This window comes from Alternaria triticimaculans (genome assembly GCF_023758025.1).
Source record: "Alternaria triticimaculans strain BMP 0046 chromosome Unknown scaffold_19, whole genome shotgun sequence".
NCBI lineage: Eukaryota > Fungi > Ascomycota > Dothideomycetes > Pleosporales > Pleosporaceae > Alternaria > Alternaria triticimaculans.
The window spans coordinates 50,874-67,047 of NW_026055976.1; the positions used below are offsets into that span (position 1 = coordinate 50,874).

General features: G+C 51.6%; 3 protein-coding genes across 3 annotated transcripts; 2 read left to right on the forward strand and 1 right to left on the reverse strand.

The window, feature by feature from the left end:
* Positions 1 to 3,684: 3,684 nt before the first annotated feature.
* Positions 3,685 to 4,108, forward strand: J4E78_009167 (uncharacterized protein; the record flags this gene model as incomplete). Its single annotated transcript, XM_049369761.1, has 2 exons — positions 3,685 to 3,962; positions 4,012 to 4,108. 2 exons carry the CDS (start codon positions 3,685 to 3,687, stop codon positions 4,106 to 4,108), a joined length of 375 nt encoding a protein of 124 aa, XP_049218391.1.
* Positions 4,109 to 8,175: 4,067 nt separating this feature from the next.
* On the reverse strand, positions 8,176 to 11,272 carry J4E78_009168 (uncharacterized protein; the record flags this gene model as incomplete). The annotated part of the gene is made up of 2 exons (XM_049369762.1): positions 8,176 to 10,987; positions 11,037 to 11,272. 2 exons carry the CDS (start codon positions 11,270 to 11,272, stop codon positions 8,176 to 8,178), a joined length of 3,048 nt encoding a protein of 1,015 aa, XP_049218392.1.
* A 1,685-nt stretch (positions 11,273 to 12,957) lies between these two features.
* Positions 12,958 to 14,139, forward strand: J4E78_009169 (uncharacterized protein; the record flags this gene model as incomplete). Its single annotated transcript, XM_049369763.1, has 1 exon — positions 12,958 to 14,139. The coding sequence occupies one exon, from the start codon at positions 12,958 to 12,960 to the stop codon at positions 14,137 to 14,139; it is 1,182 nt and encodes a 393-aa protein (XP_049218393.1).
* Positions 14,140 to 16,174: the final 2,035 nt, after the last annotated feature.

Consider the following 16,174-nt stretch of genomic DNA (forward strand, 5'->3'; position numbering starts at 1 on the left):
GATAGATATCGAGTGAGGCTATGGTGGTCTTCTTGAGTTAGTTGGCTGTTTTGGTGATCGGAGACTAGAGGTCCGAATACCGTATGAGGGGGATAGGAAACGCGGCTAGGGTAAGAGATGGGGTGGTGTTGGATGGTAAGGAATATGCAACACAAGAATAGCGAGACTGGCTGTCATATTCGCAGTGGTCGCCTGAGGTTCGGAGTTACCCAAGTGAAGAGCTTGCTTTGTTCTTGTATCGACGCGTATATGACTTACATTCCCCAATTCACAGTCACATCCTCGCGTCACCAATTTTGACACATGCAAATATGACATGAATGTTCCGGACCATGACTGTTCTTCGAGTCATTGTAGATATAAAGCTCGACGTTCCACCCACTCAATGCAAGTAGCCAGCATTATACCCTTACTAGATATCCATTACATATACTCCATTCACGACTACAACGTCAGCTCGAAAGTATGAGTGCAGGAAGCGATGCGTCGGGAGCGGGATCGAATCCCTCTACAGGGAGCATTACCCCCTCAGAACGACCTCCCGATGGGGTGTATAGGTTTTACATCTATGCACATGAATCCGGGCGCGTATTTCACCTGAAGGACGGAGAAAGGAAAAGAGTCGAGAGGATCAAAGGTAAGCACATGTCTCCTTACAGGTCAATACATGCAGCTTGTATCAACGCAAATCTACCCCATTACTATCTATGTGTTGATGACGACGTAGATATTTTCAACAAAACCGAGGAGCACTACAAGACAATAGAAGATCTGGATTTGGCAATCGACATCACACTGAAAGACGGGAAAATCACATTGTACACAGTGTTTCTCGACCACAGCCCGAAAAGTTACGTTGCCCAATCCCAGGAATTAGTGAGGGCTTTCAAAACCCTGTTGGGGCAAGTGGATGGAGGCAAAGCATGGGAAGAACATAATATATCGAAGGGATAATCTGAATCGAGAGTTGAATGGTACGTGATTTCTAGGCGGCATTGTAGCTACAACTAACGTAAGTGACGGGGAAGGAAGCGGGAGTCAGCACGATGTTTCGAGTCGAGAAAGTTGTATCGTACAACCAAGGCATATGCCACTATGAGTTTGCTTTAGATCTGTCAGGGTGGTTCGGAGACTAGTTAAGCAAAGCTATGGAATTACCTTAATGGTAAATGAAACCTTGAAAGTGCATCTAAGGAATGCTTTGTATGAATAAACAGCCCTATACAATTTTCTACTTCAGTACACGTTGTCGGACCCGCTCTAATTAGCTGTAGTACGTTATGTCTGCTCTCAGGATCTCCAGAGGTGTGCGAAGTGCTGCCTTGATGATTTTGGCTGAGCAGAACAAACGGTTCAGGCCGCATTGATCTTTCTCTCTCACTCGACTGATCGCTCTTAAAGTGAGATCGAATCTTGCTTGAAGCGTCCTGTCACATTTTCTAGTTCCCCGAAAATTGTGTCGTTTTCTAAGTGTGCAGTGTTGTAATCTGTCTCAAGTGGGCGATTTCGTTCAACTGCAAGCTGTTTGGGATGTGATTCGAGTCAGAAAGTCTAACTTCCTTTGACTTGCAAGATATTGCACTGCCCCTAGATGCTTGCATGGCCAGCACGCAGTATGTAGAGATGATTGAATGATAGAGTGATTTGAGTGTGGTTATGAAGAAGGGTCTGGCTCAAACTATGTGCTTTAGTGGGGAGTATGAGTCTCGAACGTACATGACTGTATACCACTCATAACCACCAAGTCACTCACAGACATCGCAAAGTCATAAACGTGAGTCGACTACCCAGCATCATGACTGTAGCGTTGTATAAAGAGTCGATGAGCTACGGCGACAGTGTAGTCTTCTTTCAACACGCGAACCTCATACGAAACTAGTACACTCTTCGATCATACTTCTATATCAAGACTTTCACAATCTCTTACTCCAACCATGAGCAGAGGCGCAGGCGACAACGACAGCGGTGCTAGGCCCCACACAAACGGTACCAGCCATGCTCAAAACGGTGAACAATCCGTCGAAAGACCACGTCGTGAAGGGCCCAGACCAGTCCGTATCACAGCTCAAGTGATCGGAGATGGACAAGACGAAGACATGCCGGGCAGATACGAACCAGGGCTGACTTTCAATGACATAAACGACATCGAAGGTACATGCAATTCTGACTCTCTTCTGGCCCCAAGTGCACGGTAATGCTAACACACATATGTAACGCAGAACAGTTGAAGAGACTCGACGGACTTTACGCTAGGCAGACGCGATATACCAAGCTCGCTATCTACCGCCTATTTTCACGGGAGGATAACAGTCCTCTGGGGTTCAGAATTGACGCGGACTTCGCACCGGGCATCGAAAACAACGTCGTAGAGGACGCGCAGTGTATTAAGAGCGCTGCAATCGAGGTACACAGAAGACTGAAGGATATAGAGGATGACGTGATGGAGTGGGCCGAGCAGAACCCCCAGAATTAGTAGTTGTCAATGTTACACTTAGCCACATCTAATCAGTCATATCCACATTCATCAGAAGGGCAAGAACCACTAACTTTGCGATTGGTGGTAGATTAGATGCATTGAATTTTCAAAAAGTGGTATCAATTCTTATATTCGGTCCAAGGAGACAGTAAAGTAAGGCGCACGAGGGCGCAAGAAAGAAGCACAATCTACGCAAGAGTACTTACCTAGGTAGACTGTAGCTCCGACGGCAGGTAGTTCGGAAGCGTCCTAAGCCTAAGTCCTATCGGCCGATCCGGGAAACCTGCATCCGGATGGACCCGACGTGCGCTGTTAGTGTTCGGCGATCCTAATGATCGGCTACCTACTTCACAGTCCGTGCGTAGCCAACGAGCCATTCGTATTCCGCTGCATCGTGAATCGTCTCAACTCCAACGCGGCATACTTCGACAACCACGGGTCTAATTCGAGCCATTAAATACACAGGGTCGCGTAACTACAGGATGCGAGCGCAAGGTTATAGTTATACATTTCACGTAGGGCGTAAGATCAAACGAACAACCTGCCAACGTCTACCTCTGCTACTGCATGCGCGCGACTGGGGCTCTATAAGGTGACGGTACACTCTCTTCTACAACCTGTGTTACGCTTGCTTACAGGACTAGGGGTTCTTCATAGTGTCCTAACGGCACTCCGACCGCTTGTCCGAGCTGAGCAGTTTACTTTTTACCACGCGCCAAAGCTGGCTAGAGCTACTTCCCTAATCGCGGCGATGTTTGCTTTTGATCGTGCCGCCTGTCCGAAAGTAGCACCGGCCCACAGTACTGTCAAAAGAGGATGGCTCAACTCGAGGAAGCGGACAGCACTGTTTTAGCTGACATTCAGCCCTGGCACCCGCAATGGTCTCTTGTAGGTATGCAAGGTGAGCTTCTAAGCTAGACGCTGTCAGATAGACGTTATTAGACAGATCCTACATGTAGAGCAATACTAGTACTGTCGCTGGCATATACAGCTGCCACACTAGCTGTCGCTACACTCTCATGCATATAGGTGTACAGCTTCGGGCACTAAGACATGCAGCAAATGACATAATCGGTAGAAGCATTGACGCCTCATCTAATAGTCACTATGACATATCCCTCAGAGATAGACACCAGCTTTCCACATATAAATCGGTTGCTGTCGAGTATCTCGTACTTTTTTTACTACGAGATCCTAAGGCTGCAACTATGTCATTGACAATTTACATCATCGCCATCAACGGCGGCCACGTCGTCGAAGCCGACAATGCCGGAAAGGAAATCAAGACCCAGAAAGCAACGGTGTCCAAGTCCCAGCAATGGGTGGTGGAGTGGAAGGGCGCCGGTAAATCTGACGAGTTCGCGCTTCGAAATGTCGCAACCGATGCCTATCTGGGGGCTTCCAAGGGCGTTAGTGGTACATATTGCACCACAAACGCAAAGCAGTTCTGGCGAGCTGAGCCTGGTCATGCGCCTGGATCTTTCTGGTAGGTTTTGACGTCGAACGATTTGCGTGCGCTTGCTTACAGTAAGTAGGTTAAAGAGTCTCGAGTTCGACGATGCATGCCTGTGCAACTCAGGCGCCAAGACCACCGCTAATAGCATCGTCTACATGTGGAAGAAAGATGTATGATGACATTCACGCCTACCGTTAATGATTAAGCGCTGACCGAATTATAGGAGGGTTGGGTCCAGTCTATGCTCTGGTATCTCAGGGATGTCAACGAGAAAAGCCCTTTTGGTCATGTTGGTCAGAATTAAGCCCGTTGTGGCTGATGGGACAGCTTAGACCAGGTTTTTGCCGCCGCATCTTGTGTTGAGGTGAATGAAGGAAGAAATTGAATATACAGTTTGTCGGCATATATATTGCTTCGCGTATTCACCGATATACAATCTCAATCTCAATCAGTGCTATAAGGAGTAGCTACGCTAAGATCGACATGAGAAGGGGATATGATTTCAAAAGTTCACGAAGTACCTAGGTAAGAGACTTTGAATACAGCACCATGACAATACTTCTTTCCGGATGTCCAAGGAAAGCCCTTTAACATTATTGATACAGATTTCTGATACAAAGACACTACCAAATGATGTCCATCACAAAGCCAAGGAGATCTAATCCCATTATCATTTCCACTCTCGCAAGATACGTTCTCATTGCGTCAATTCCGTACTACCTAGAAGCCCTACTCAGCAGACTCAATGACTACCGACTTATTAAAACCGCCAGTGGGATGGAAGACCAGCCGTTGCCTGCCTGATTTCGCTGTTATTATGATATCATTTTTGTGTGAAAAGCTATCGTCCATACTAGACTTACACTGAGCGTCCTTGATGCGTCCTGCTCCTTGTCTGGAAGCTGGCACTGATCAACGTTGATATTCGTTTGCAGGGCCTACTTGCGCGGCCAACCTCCCCGAGGGTTTGCAGGCATCGGATACGGGTGTGGAGCGAACGGAAGCTGGCCGGCGCCAGCAGTACCAGTGTTGCCAGATGTTGAGGTGCTACTGGAAGTGGTAGACGCAGTGCTCGTGGTCGCAGTGCCAGACCCGGCATCGCCACCAGCACTAGATGCAGCGGTGTTGCCACTAGTGCCAGATCCAGAGGTGTTGCCAGTATTGCCAGATCCTGTGTTTGACGACATGATCGGGTAGGATGTCTGGTACTGGTAGCGTTATGGTGAATCGAAGGAGACGAATATGTCAAGGTGAAGTCTGATGTTGGATAAGATATTGTAGACAATTGGGGAGATAACTATGGATACAATAGCTTTGTATTCGACTACTGCGGCCTTTTATACAGGCGATGAGTCTTCTACATTGAGTGACACTGTATATAGGTGACCGGTGCATAGTGGTACAGAACTCGTGGTTCTTTGTCACTTCGACGGCCTGGGATTGGGAGTTCACCGATCATCTCTGGCACGTGTGGTATTACATAGGGAGCAGAGCTTGCTGATTACAGACTCATTGTTGTTTCAAGAGGTCAAAAGATGGGGAAATCGGACTATGAAGGCCACGAACATACACGAAGATGGTGAAAGAAGATCGATCTCGTGAAAGCAATGAAATGAAAAGAGAAATGGGAAATCGACAAGGCAAAGATGTAGAGATAAACCAGCGCCGTCTCTACGAAAGCTAGAGAGCATTTTGCCGCTGTTCAAAAGCGTTGGTGCACAGGCTATCTTTCCAACAGACCGTGCATCTTTCGTCACCAAGTTGACTCCTAACTGACTTACATTCACCATTCACACATTCGCGTCACATCGGCAACGACTCATCATCAATTCCATGACAACATTTTGACTCATGTTCTACATAAAAGCAACAATGGCTGCTCACAGTATTTGCCTAATCGACTACGCTTTGTACTCGATAATAAGAACTTTGAACCCACCATATCAAATCTTACGAATCCCCACTCTCCAGCCTACGACACGCATAATGGTCACTTGTTACCAATATGAATTCGACGACGTGAGCGGCAGCAATATATTCAAGTGGGAACATTCCGGTTTCCACGAGTTGAAGCATCAAAATTCCCATGTCACTTCAGATCACGATAGACTCATAGAAGAATGTATCGGTATGACTCCCAACACCAGTTAGCATTGCCATACAAGCGACTGACATGGACCCGAGCAGCGGCTCTCCGGGAAATCTATCCGCATGACGAACACACAGCCACCACAAAAGTACACGTGGAAAAACGACAACTCAGAACGAGGGATAAGAGGAGACCAGATGTTTGGATTATCAAGGCGCATGTCGAAGATGAACTGGAAGGCGTCGAAGCCCAAGCAGGTGACTTTACAGCGGCTTTGACGAAGTTATACACGGAGTTAGATGGCGAAGCGAAGAGAATTAAGGCTATGAAGAAAGACGGACAAGGCTATCAGAAGTAGAAGCCATTCTTCCTCACAATGACCAATACAGAGAACTGTCTATCATCAGGGCAGCTCACTCGGGTTGGCGAAGTCTTGTATGAAAGTCATGTTTCGGAATAACAGGTCTTACATTCTGAGTCACGATATGTTAGTCATGTCAAACATTCATCTCAAAACGTAGCAAAGACCTAATGCGCAATTGATGGGGTATGAGGAAGGTTCCAATTCTAGACAGGTGGTCCCAATTCTACTGGCACAAAAGAAAGACATGTCTGCAGACAACCGCACAAAAGAAAACCCAATCCAAGCACATTACCCCGATGAACCACATGCCCAATGGAAACACATCGGAATCAAATACACGGACACCTAGAGCACAGATGCCTAGGAGGCTGGAAGGCCACTTTCCAAATGACTTTTAAGGTCTTCGAGAGCATCGGTGATTGAATCAGCATTGATGATTCCTTCGGCCTTCCCACGGTACTTGTCTCTATTTCCCAGTTGAAGTTGGACAACAGTCTCTCCACCCTCCATCAAAGGGTCAGACCAGCCGTAGCCTTCTCTGTAAGTGCGATCGATGGATTTGGCTTTTTCTACATCACGGTTAGATGAGCACTATTTGTAGTGGCTATACAGCAACTTGCCCTCGATGCTCTTTTTGAGGTCCTTCGATTCAGGATTACCAGAAATATCATAAGACCCGAGGCAATTGGGGCGAGGTACGGGTTCCCCAGCGTGGGGTTGCGCGCCGTTTCCGTTCGCACCGTTTGCGCCATTAGTTGCGCCATTGCTTGCGCCGTTCACTCCGTTGCTTGCACCGGACATGGTCGTTTGACTGGAGATGATAGGTAGGAGTTGAAGACGTGTTTGTTTTATTCGAACGATTGAATTGGGATTGGTGTCTATTCTACAATATGCAGATGAGAGACAGCCAAATTTATAGAGCCGCTGACTCCCACCAGAGAGATCTGAGCGTCGCTACAACTCATATCTCGATGATTTTGCTGGAGAGTAGTCGACGAGAATGACTGTGATGACGCTGTAACGAGTGACTGGAAGCAGGTGCTTGGGGCCATGATATCCACATAGCGGAAGAGAGGGAACGTCGGTAGAACCTATAATGTGTACAGTCACAAGAGTCATTGCGACTCAGCCAGCAAGAGGTCGAGGTGCCTCGACACTGTGCGGATTTGATCCTACGAGTCACGATCTGTGACTATGCAAGTATGACTTCAGTACTTATGCGCTGCTATCATCAGGGCAGCGAAGGGCTCAAGCGTAACTTACCAACATGTATGTGCACAACCTCCCGCGTTTGGCTGCCGTGCCGTGCCGTGACTCGTAGTCAAGCTCCACAGCGGGATCGACCGTTGGCGATGACAATACTCGAGGAGTAGACAGGTGGTGTAATCATTCGGTAGAACATAGTTGAAAGCCGACAGGATGAACTAGACAAATTCAGGTATTGGTATCTATCTTCGCGCTCAATATCAAGCAGCCAGCAGAACACTACAAAAAGTGCAAAAGAGGACGCACGAAGGCGTACGAAGAAACCACAATCTACGCAAGCCAAATGCTATGCATGATATCCCAAGGCATCGATCCAAGAAGAGAGAAAAGGGAAGAAGAAAGAAAAGGTACTCCGACATGCCAGGCTCCAGCGTCCAGACATCGAGCTAAGAAGTGTGTGGGAAAGAGAAAAGGAAAAGTCAAAACTCTGCTTCCACCACAACCACAAAAAAACATTATCGTACAAGCGCCATCAAGAAGCGTGAGAAAGGGTATGGTATGTATAGCGTTTCCGTGTTGTGCCATTAGTATCCGTACTGTCGTCTAGCCGTAGCGGCACGAGGCCTACGTCCACCAGAACCAGGTCCAATGTCAATGCTCTGCAGCTCCAAGCTGAGAGCCATGTCCTCGTTCTGGGTGCCGTAGCCGCCGCCGTTCATGTCCATGGGTACCTTGGCGGGAATGGGCGGTGCGGCCACACTGTGCCTTTGGGTACCACGTCGGTCGTAGCTAGGGCTGCTGCCATAGCTGTTGGGGTTGTCGCGTTCGCGGAGGACCTGTCGGTCGGGAAGTTGGTACTGCGGTGGTGTGTCGTAGGCGGATACGGGGCGTTGGTCGCGCCTTGTGGGCCTGCTGCGTGCTGTTGGATTGGGAGGTGCGTTGTGCTGGCTCTGGCTTGCGAGGACCAGCGCACCTGCGTTCACAGGCTGGTTGTAGTCGTTATTGAAGTCGTGTCTCGTGGTAACTAGCGCGTTGCTGTTGTCGAAGTTCATGCTGGCTGCATGCCGAATGCGTTCTCTGTCAGCACGCTCTCGTTGGTATCGTTCCTCGCGTTGCATCGCGGCCTCGAGGTCTCTGCTGCCATTAAGCTGAGCTCTTGTGCGAGGAGCCTTCTCCTTCACTGTGCCCTTTGGTACTGGCTCAGGCGCCCAATTGTCGACAGGTAGATGGTCGGACGCATCGACAACCCGTCCGCTGAATGTAACAATCTGACCCTTGTCGTTGTACTCCATTCTGCTTCCTGGTCGCTCGAGTTCATCGTCCGAAGGTATGGGAGACTTGCTCATCCGAGGGTTGTAGACATCGAAACTGTCGGGACCGAATGCTACTCCAGACAGTCGTCGCTCACCCATGTCTTCTCTGGAAGGCGGTGGGCGAGGCGAGACTGATTTACGCGTCGGCATACTTCTCGCAGGCAACCTAGACGAGCGATCGGTAGCCGGATTGGGCGAGTGTCGTTCCATCTCAGGGTTGGGAGAGTAGCGATCCATGATCGGATTGGGCGAGTAGCGATCCATTGCTGGATTGGGAGAGTAGCGTGAGCTCACGTTAGGGCTCGTAGCACGCGGCTTGATGATCGGGCCGGCATCGTAAACTGGTGGAGACATCTGTCGAGGCTGCTCAGGCGGGTCATGAGGATAATAGTCGTTCGTTTGGTACGCAGAATGATGAACCAGTTCCTGCGACTGAACGGGGTCTTCGTACTGAGTGATGGCCCGATACTCTGCAGGCTCAGAGTAGTGGCGCAGTCTCGGTGGTGTCTCGTACGACGGAGGCGCTTCGTAAGGTGGCGCTTCAATCTCCTGTCTTTGTGGGTTGAGTCCAGCGATGAGTGCACTCGGTAATGCCGGTGCTTCTTGGCGTAGGGGTTCCTGTCGCAGTGGGGATGGTACCATGTTGTCGCGAGAAACTGGACGACTTGATGGCTGCGCTGGCATGCGAGGATGAGTGTAGCGTCGCTCTGCAGGTTGTCGAGGTGCGTAGTTGTCGGGTTCGTATTGCTGGGGCGGCATATCATAGCTGAACTGACGGGGCTCCTCACGCGATCTCGCTGAGAAGCTCAGGGGCGCGGGGGCTTCATCGCGGTAGCGCTCACGCTGGCTCTCTTGGTTGGGGTGAGGTAGCGTGCTGGCATTGCGCTTGTGCATTGGCGGTGGTGGTGGCATGTCATCCTCGTCTTCGACCATGGGCTGCATGGCGCTGCGTCTCCGATGTGTAGGGCTCTCATCTTGTAGGGGCGGAGCCTCGATGAACCGTTGGCCATAGTATTGGTCGAGTGGAGGAGCTTCCTGGGCTTGCTCGCGGCTACGACTGCTTCGTAAGGGTGCAACCTGATAAGTCGGATCCTGGTACTGGTCTTGCGCGTACGACTGAGCTGGCTGCGGCGGGGGCTCAATTCGTTGAGGCTCAAACTGCTGATGCTGCAGTAGCTGTTGCTGCAGATACTCAATCTGCTTCTGCTGCTCCTGCAGTTTTTGCGATTGCGCCGGAGACTCATACGCGTGCTGCGTTGGCACAATTGGTGCCGAGTGAGAATGTACTGGCTCGGGGTGCTGCAGTGCCTGGCTCCTAGGAGATCGACCGTCTTCCTGCGACATCCTTCTCTGGTCTGAGTGCCGGACATGTTGTGGCAGCGGATCGATCGGCTTCACCTCGTATGGCTTGGGCGCGGCGTAGGACATGTCGAAGCTCTCTTCCCTTGGTAGGGGCATCCTCTGGGCTGATGATCGCGGGTTCGGGGGTGTGCTGTAGGAGGTCTGCGGTACAGGTCGCTGAGGAGTGTTCTGGCTCGATGACGATGCGGGGTTCAGGGGGGACGCGTCTGGTATGGGCCTGCGGGAAGGCGTGTCGGCCGGGCTGCGCTGTGTTGGTGACGGCTCGGTTGCTGTTCTTTGGTGTCGCGGGGAGCCCAGCTCTCGCGGGCCAGCCCTAACGCCCCGCAGTCCTCGGTGCTCTGGCGTGTGTACGGGTGATGGCGTCGTGCCTGTGGGGTCGCTGGGCAGCGGGCGCCGCTTGACGGGTGCCATCTCTCGCGCTCCACCCACAGCAGCCTGTCCTTCGGGCTTGGTCGACTCCCTCCTCTTCTGCAGAACCGGCTTCTCGCTCTTCTCGCGGGTGTCGTAGTAGGTGATCTCCATCCGGATCTCGCCAGCGTACTTGCCCTTGCAATTGAGGCCGAGCCACTCGTCGCTCTGGCCTCCGCCGGGGGTGATGACGGAGTTGAGGTTCGCAAAGGCCTCGCCAATCAGCTCCGTCTTCTTGTCGTCATTGAAGACAGACACCTTGAGGCGGTTGTAGTCGGGCGAGTCGTGGACGGTGAAGCGCAATTCCTGGTCCCTGCATATGTCAGTCGTGGCTGTTCGAAACTCGGTGAAGTCAAACGTACCATCGCGGTGTCTGGCCGCCGCGTTTGTCGGTCTTTGTCTTTTTTGCTTCCTTGCCTAACCGGGCAGCGCAGTACGGGTCCTGCTTGCCCATGGTCCTCTTGTTAGGCAGGTTGCGGGCGCGGTCCATGATGACAACCAGGGTGCCTATTACCGGCCCGTCGACCGTCATGTCGGAGAAGATGCCCGCAGCGTGAGCGCCGCCGAAGCTGGGGACGTTCATGGCCTTGGTCGCCATGCTGAGGGAGTCGCCCGGGTGCGGGACTCGCGGAGGGCAGGCGCGTCAGGCGAGAGTGTTCGGTGGTGGGTGGCCGCGAGTGCAGCGTCGTTGGCGGAGATAAGGCGCATTCGCTGCAATTGCAGGACTGGGTGAATGGAATCACAGCAAAAGAATGAGAGAAGCCAAAACAAAAGAGCGACGGTGCAGAAAGAGAGGTTTGGCGTGCTAGCAAGCGTGTTTGGGTGGATCGGGTTCGGCGGGTGTTGTTCTATTCCTATGTTACGCATCCTCATGTGGCTGGTTCCAGCCTCTCTGGCACCCGCAAGCACCAATCACATGCCCTGAGCCACCATGTGGACCTACCACGCCTTTCCCCGGTCAGATCATTAAGGCTGAGAGGGTCGTCCCTTGCAGACGCGAAGTCTCAAGTTTCCTGTTTAGCTCCATTCTGCTGCGAACGCCTGTCGCGCTATTGTTTGCGCTCCTTTGGGCCTATGTCATATCCTGTGGCTGGGTCGCCGAGTGCACTCTTCGCCTCACTCACCACGACGCGTCTCGGCTGTGACGGGCCCTCCTGCATACGGACACGCGTAGACCGGATCTGTGATGCGTATACCCTCGTATTGCAGCCATTCTATTGCATTTCGTCCGGTTGTTATCACTCTACCCTGCGTCGGCCTGTCGCGATCCGACCTGTCAGACCAGATGCTCTCCACGCTCAACCATGCATCTCCAGACAATGCACGTCTGCTGATGTGTCGCTTTTCTCTAGACGTGGTTGTTCCATGCGCTGCCATTGTGCTACGCGCAGTCCATGCTTCCATTCGATACATCTGCGTTGAGTTTGGCGGATGTTCCTATGGAGACGAGGGTAAGCTGGGATACCGTTGATCACCCCCGGGCCGGCGCCAATCGCGAGATCACCCCATTGCGATCCCACAGACCCAACGCAGGTCTGCGAAAGATGGCTGGTATCGCCGAATCCAATTGACGCCCAATGCCAGCACCCCGATTCGTCCGGTATCAGGAAACATGCGGCAGTTGTCACTATTGTGGAGATTACGCGTGGGATGATATACATAGAGCTTGGTTGTAATAGATCCTTCGCGCAAGAATTGACATGCGGAAGGCATCTAAGCTCGGTAAAGCTTATCTAGAGATTCCCGAGGCTGGATCTATCACGTCGTTCAGACGATGACATGTGAGCCGAGTGCGGATCTGTTGAGTTGTCGCAAAATCCAGCTTTGAGACATTGTACCCTGCAATACAATTCGTGTAGCTAGTAACCTGATGGATGCTTGATGAGTTCCAAGGTTTTGTAAGAGACATGTCTATGCTAGTCTAGCTTAGGGAACCACTCTAGAGTGGATGTTGAGAGAATCGTGTTGGTTTCGGTAGCTGGACAGAATGCGTCTAACTTCTAGGCGGCGCGATAAACCGCCCGTCAAACAAAGATAGGGGCTTGCTACGAGGAAGGAGTCTACTGTGATGAGAAAGGTGAAGTTGTAGACACGTGACGCGCCTACCAAACGCGCAGCCTGCTGACCACGCGCCCCCGCGTTTTCGCGACTGCATCGCGCTTGCGATGGCCTCGACCTTGCCAGTCTCGCCACCATGACCATGCCTCCACCCACAACGAATTGCGCCAAACACCACCTACCCGCCATATCGAACACACCGCAAGCGCCGATGTTGCTCATACGATGCCGACCCATACGCCCTCCCCGCACCGCTTCTTAGCGCCCAATCCGCCTTCCACACAGAAGACTAAGAAACCACAATCTGGCCTGCGCAATGCCCTCGCTATACAAACACCGGCTTCGGCAAAGAACGCACACCCGAAACCTGAGCTGCAGTTCAAGAAATTGACGCCTGCGAAGCGCTTTGTCTTTGCGCCGCCTCGTCAGACGCAAGAAGTCACCAAGGAGAGGCGCGATGAGCCGCAAGAAGATGCATTCGCGCATGCTACACCACTCCCGAAGCTACGGAGGAAATTCGGGAGAGTAGAAAGCATAGAGGAACCATCGCAATCAAGCCAATCAGAGGCGCAGGATGAACTACACGGCGAAGATGTCATGCAGTCCATCGAATGCGGGGACACGCAGCTCGGCCGCTGGGACAGACAAGGAGAAGAACAAGAAGACGAGATGCTCTTCGAATCAGTCCAAACAAACAAGCGTCGTCGCATGTCGCCTGCGAGCTCACCATCGCTCCAACAACCTTCTGAGCCCTCCACACCAGCCCCCGTATCCAATGCGACTACGCACCGCTTCAAAGTCCCGCCGCCACGGACGCCTGCGCCATTCCCCAGCATCGCAGCGGTGACTTCCACACCAGCGAGTGCACCGCAACGTCCCCATTTCATACTCCCCGCGCTCCCGACCTCGCCCCCGAAACCTTCTCGACCGCTGCCTGAGATCTTCTCTCCTTCGCGAAAGAACGGCAAATACATACCCAACGGCCTTGCCTCGACCGTCACAACCTGGATGATCGAGACGGCAAATACAGGGTTCGCGGCACAGGATAGGAATGGTGCAGTCACTGGTCGTGACAGGGAAGACGGCGTGAAGCTGCGGATACGGGTCTCGAGTCTCTCGAGAGGCGGGGGTCAAAGCCGTAGCGCAGAAGAAGTAGAATGCTATGCAGGGGGTGTCGTCTTTGCATGCGGCGATACCGAGGCTGGCATGTATAACGCTTCGAGAAGGGAGAGTGTGGATGGAGGGCACACCCCGATGAGAGTCTTGCTAGCCGGCCAAGGCGGTGCTAGAAGCTCGGGAGGTGTGCTGGTAAAGACTGGGAGTGTGATCGGTATCCGCGCACCAATGTGGGACGTGGACGTTGGCGGGGAGAAGTGGACTGTAGCTGTGGACTGGGTGCTACTTTGAACTCAAGACGTATGCTTCTTTTACGATTATGACTGATGAACGATACCCACTTTCGCGGCGATATGGCGGATTTAAGGTTCACATACAAGTAAATCTAATATTTCTTACACTTCCAAAAAAACACTGATAGCACTGCTTCCTAGGCTGACCAGTGGTGCGCCTTCCCATCTCGAGTAGCGTGAGTCGTGAGAGCCCGTTATGAGCACGATGAGGAAGGACCAAAGGCAGTGAAGGCAGGAACGTCATGATTTCACGCACACTCTTCTCTCAAAACACTCTTGGATGAATGCTTCCGTGTTCATTCACTTAGATGTAGTTTGCTAGCTGCGGCCAAATGGTTGCCTTGAGCCCACGTTGTGCTTGGTCACACATCGTGTTAGAACCATGGTTTGCTCACCAACTTCAGCGACTCACAACAGATGGAAAGCCATTTCTTTTACAGAACAGAATATTTTAATCATGGTAGTCTTCTTCACTTGCTCTTGGATATCCATCCAGTGTCTCTAGTCATTTTCCATTCGCCTGCAATTAACAAAATCCGTCAGTCCTCCTTCCAAAAGTTCCCCTTTCGAAAGACATCGCATCAAAGCCAAAGCCATGTCTACCAACAGTACCCAATGTTGGGCCTGCCGCTATGCCGACGCGCAAGACCAAGCCGACTGTCTGGTCTGCTGTCCATCGTCTTCACCATCACCGGCTACAACCCACCTGCCCACCCCAATCACGGCAAAACAAAGATGGTCCATGCCCACCATCAGCGCCTCAACCCTAAAAAAGACATGGAAGAGCTGCGGCTCCGAACTCACACAAGAATGGCGCGAAACCCTCGACTGGATGAACGTGCTCAACCCAAAGAGACTCTACACACCACTAGAGGAAGCAAAGCCGTCTCATGAAAGCCAAAACCCTCCCACGATAGTGCTGAGCAACAGCGACTATTTCGAAAGCACACCTACTATTACGCTTACATCCGCATCTCCCACTTCGCCGCCTACAATGAATCTTACTACTTGGCATACGCTTGAGCAAAGAGTGTGGTCGAAAACAGATGTGCATGTTACGACGATACCGCATAAATCTCATAAGAAGCACAGGGGGAAGAGGCGTGAGTGCGAAAAATGCAAGAGGGATCAAGAGGTGAATCGGGAATGGATGGCGGCTATGGGGATAGATGAAGAAGGAGTTCGTGGGCGTGGTGGGTGTATGTCGATTGGGAAAATGGTGAGAGATTTCTTGATCGTTAGGGGGTAGCTGTGCTCAATTGAGGTGGGCACGTGATGAGTGTAGTAGATCAGAGAACATGGCGCTCGCAGCTAGACTCATTTCGGCCTCGAAATGATATTATGGAATTCATCATAGGCGACTTGTTGGTAACAGCTCAATCAAGAGAAATGAATACCCTACATCGGCTCCAAGTTCCCTGATCTCGTTCTTCTATCCCAGTGTACAAAGTAGTCTTTAGACCTGTTCAGCGCTTTCTTTAGGCGAGTTGATAGGACGCTTCGAGCATCCGTCGAATGAGACTGCCTGCCAAGTAAATCCGAGAGAGAGCTTCAGATTCGTCCATTCATAGATGATCCTACTCACGTGACCAGACTCATCCTCAGGCTAGATGAATCCAGAGCTGCTTACATGAGCGCATCTGACGACATGCTCGCTTGCAGCGCGGTAATCAACTCATCTGCGTTGATTGGGGCATTGAGCATTGAGCTGCGAACACGTACTGACAATAGATTCGCCCGCCATTCTGGGTAATCTACCTTACCCTTCCATCGCCTCTCATCTTTTCAGAAAGCCTCGATAACCGCTGCATAATCAATTCCACCTATCGTCGACTGGATGCACGTCACCAATGGCCTCCCTCGTAGATTGGACAGCGAGGAAGGTTAGTCGCAGCATCGCGATCTGGAGCTGCGACTAAAGTCGATGACACCGGAGGCCCCTCCATACCGCTATGCTATGCGACGGCTTCGTTGTACCAAGGGTTTTGGTGGTGGGGTCAGCAGGATGCTTCTTTGTGAATGTCCCACGTCGC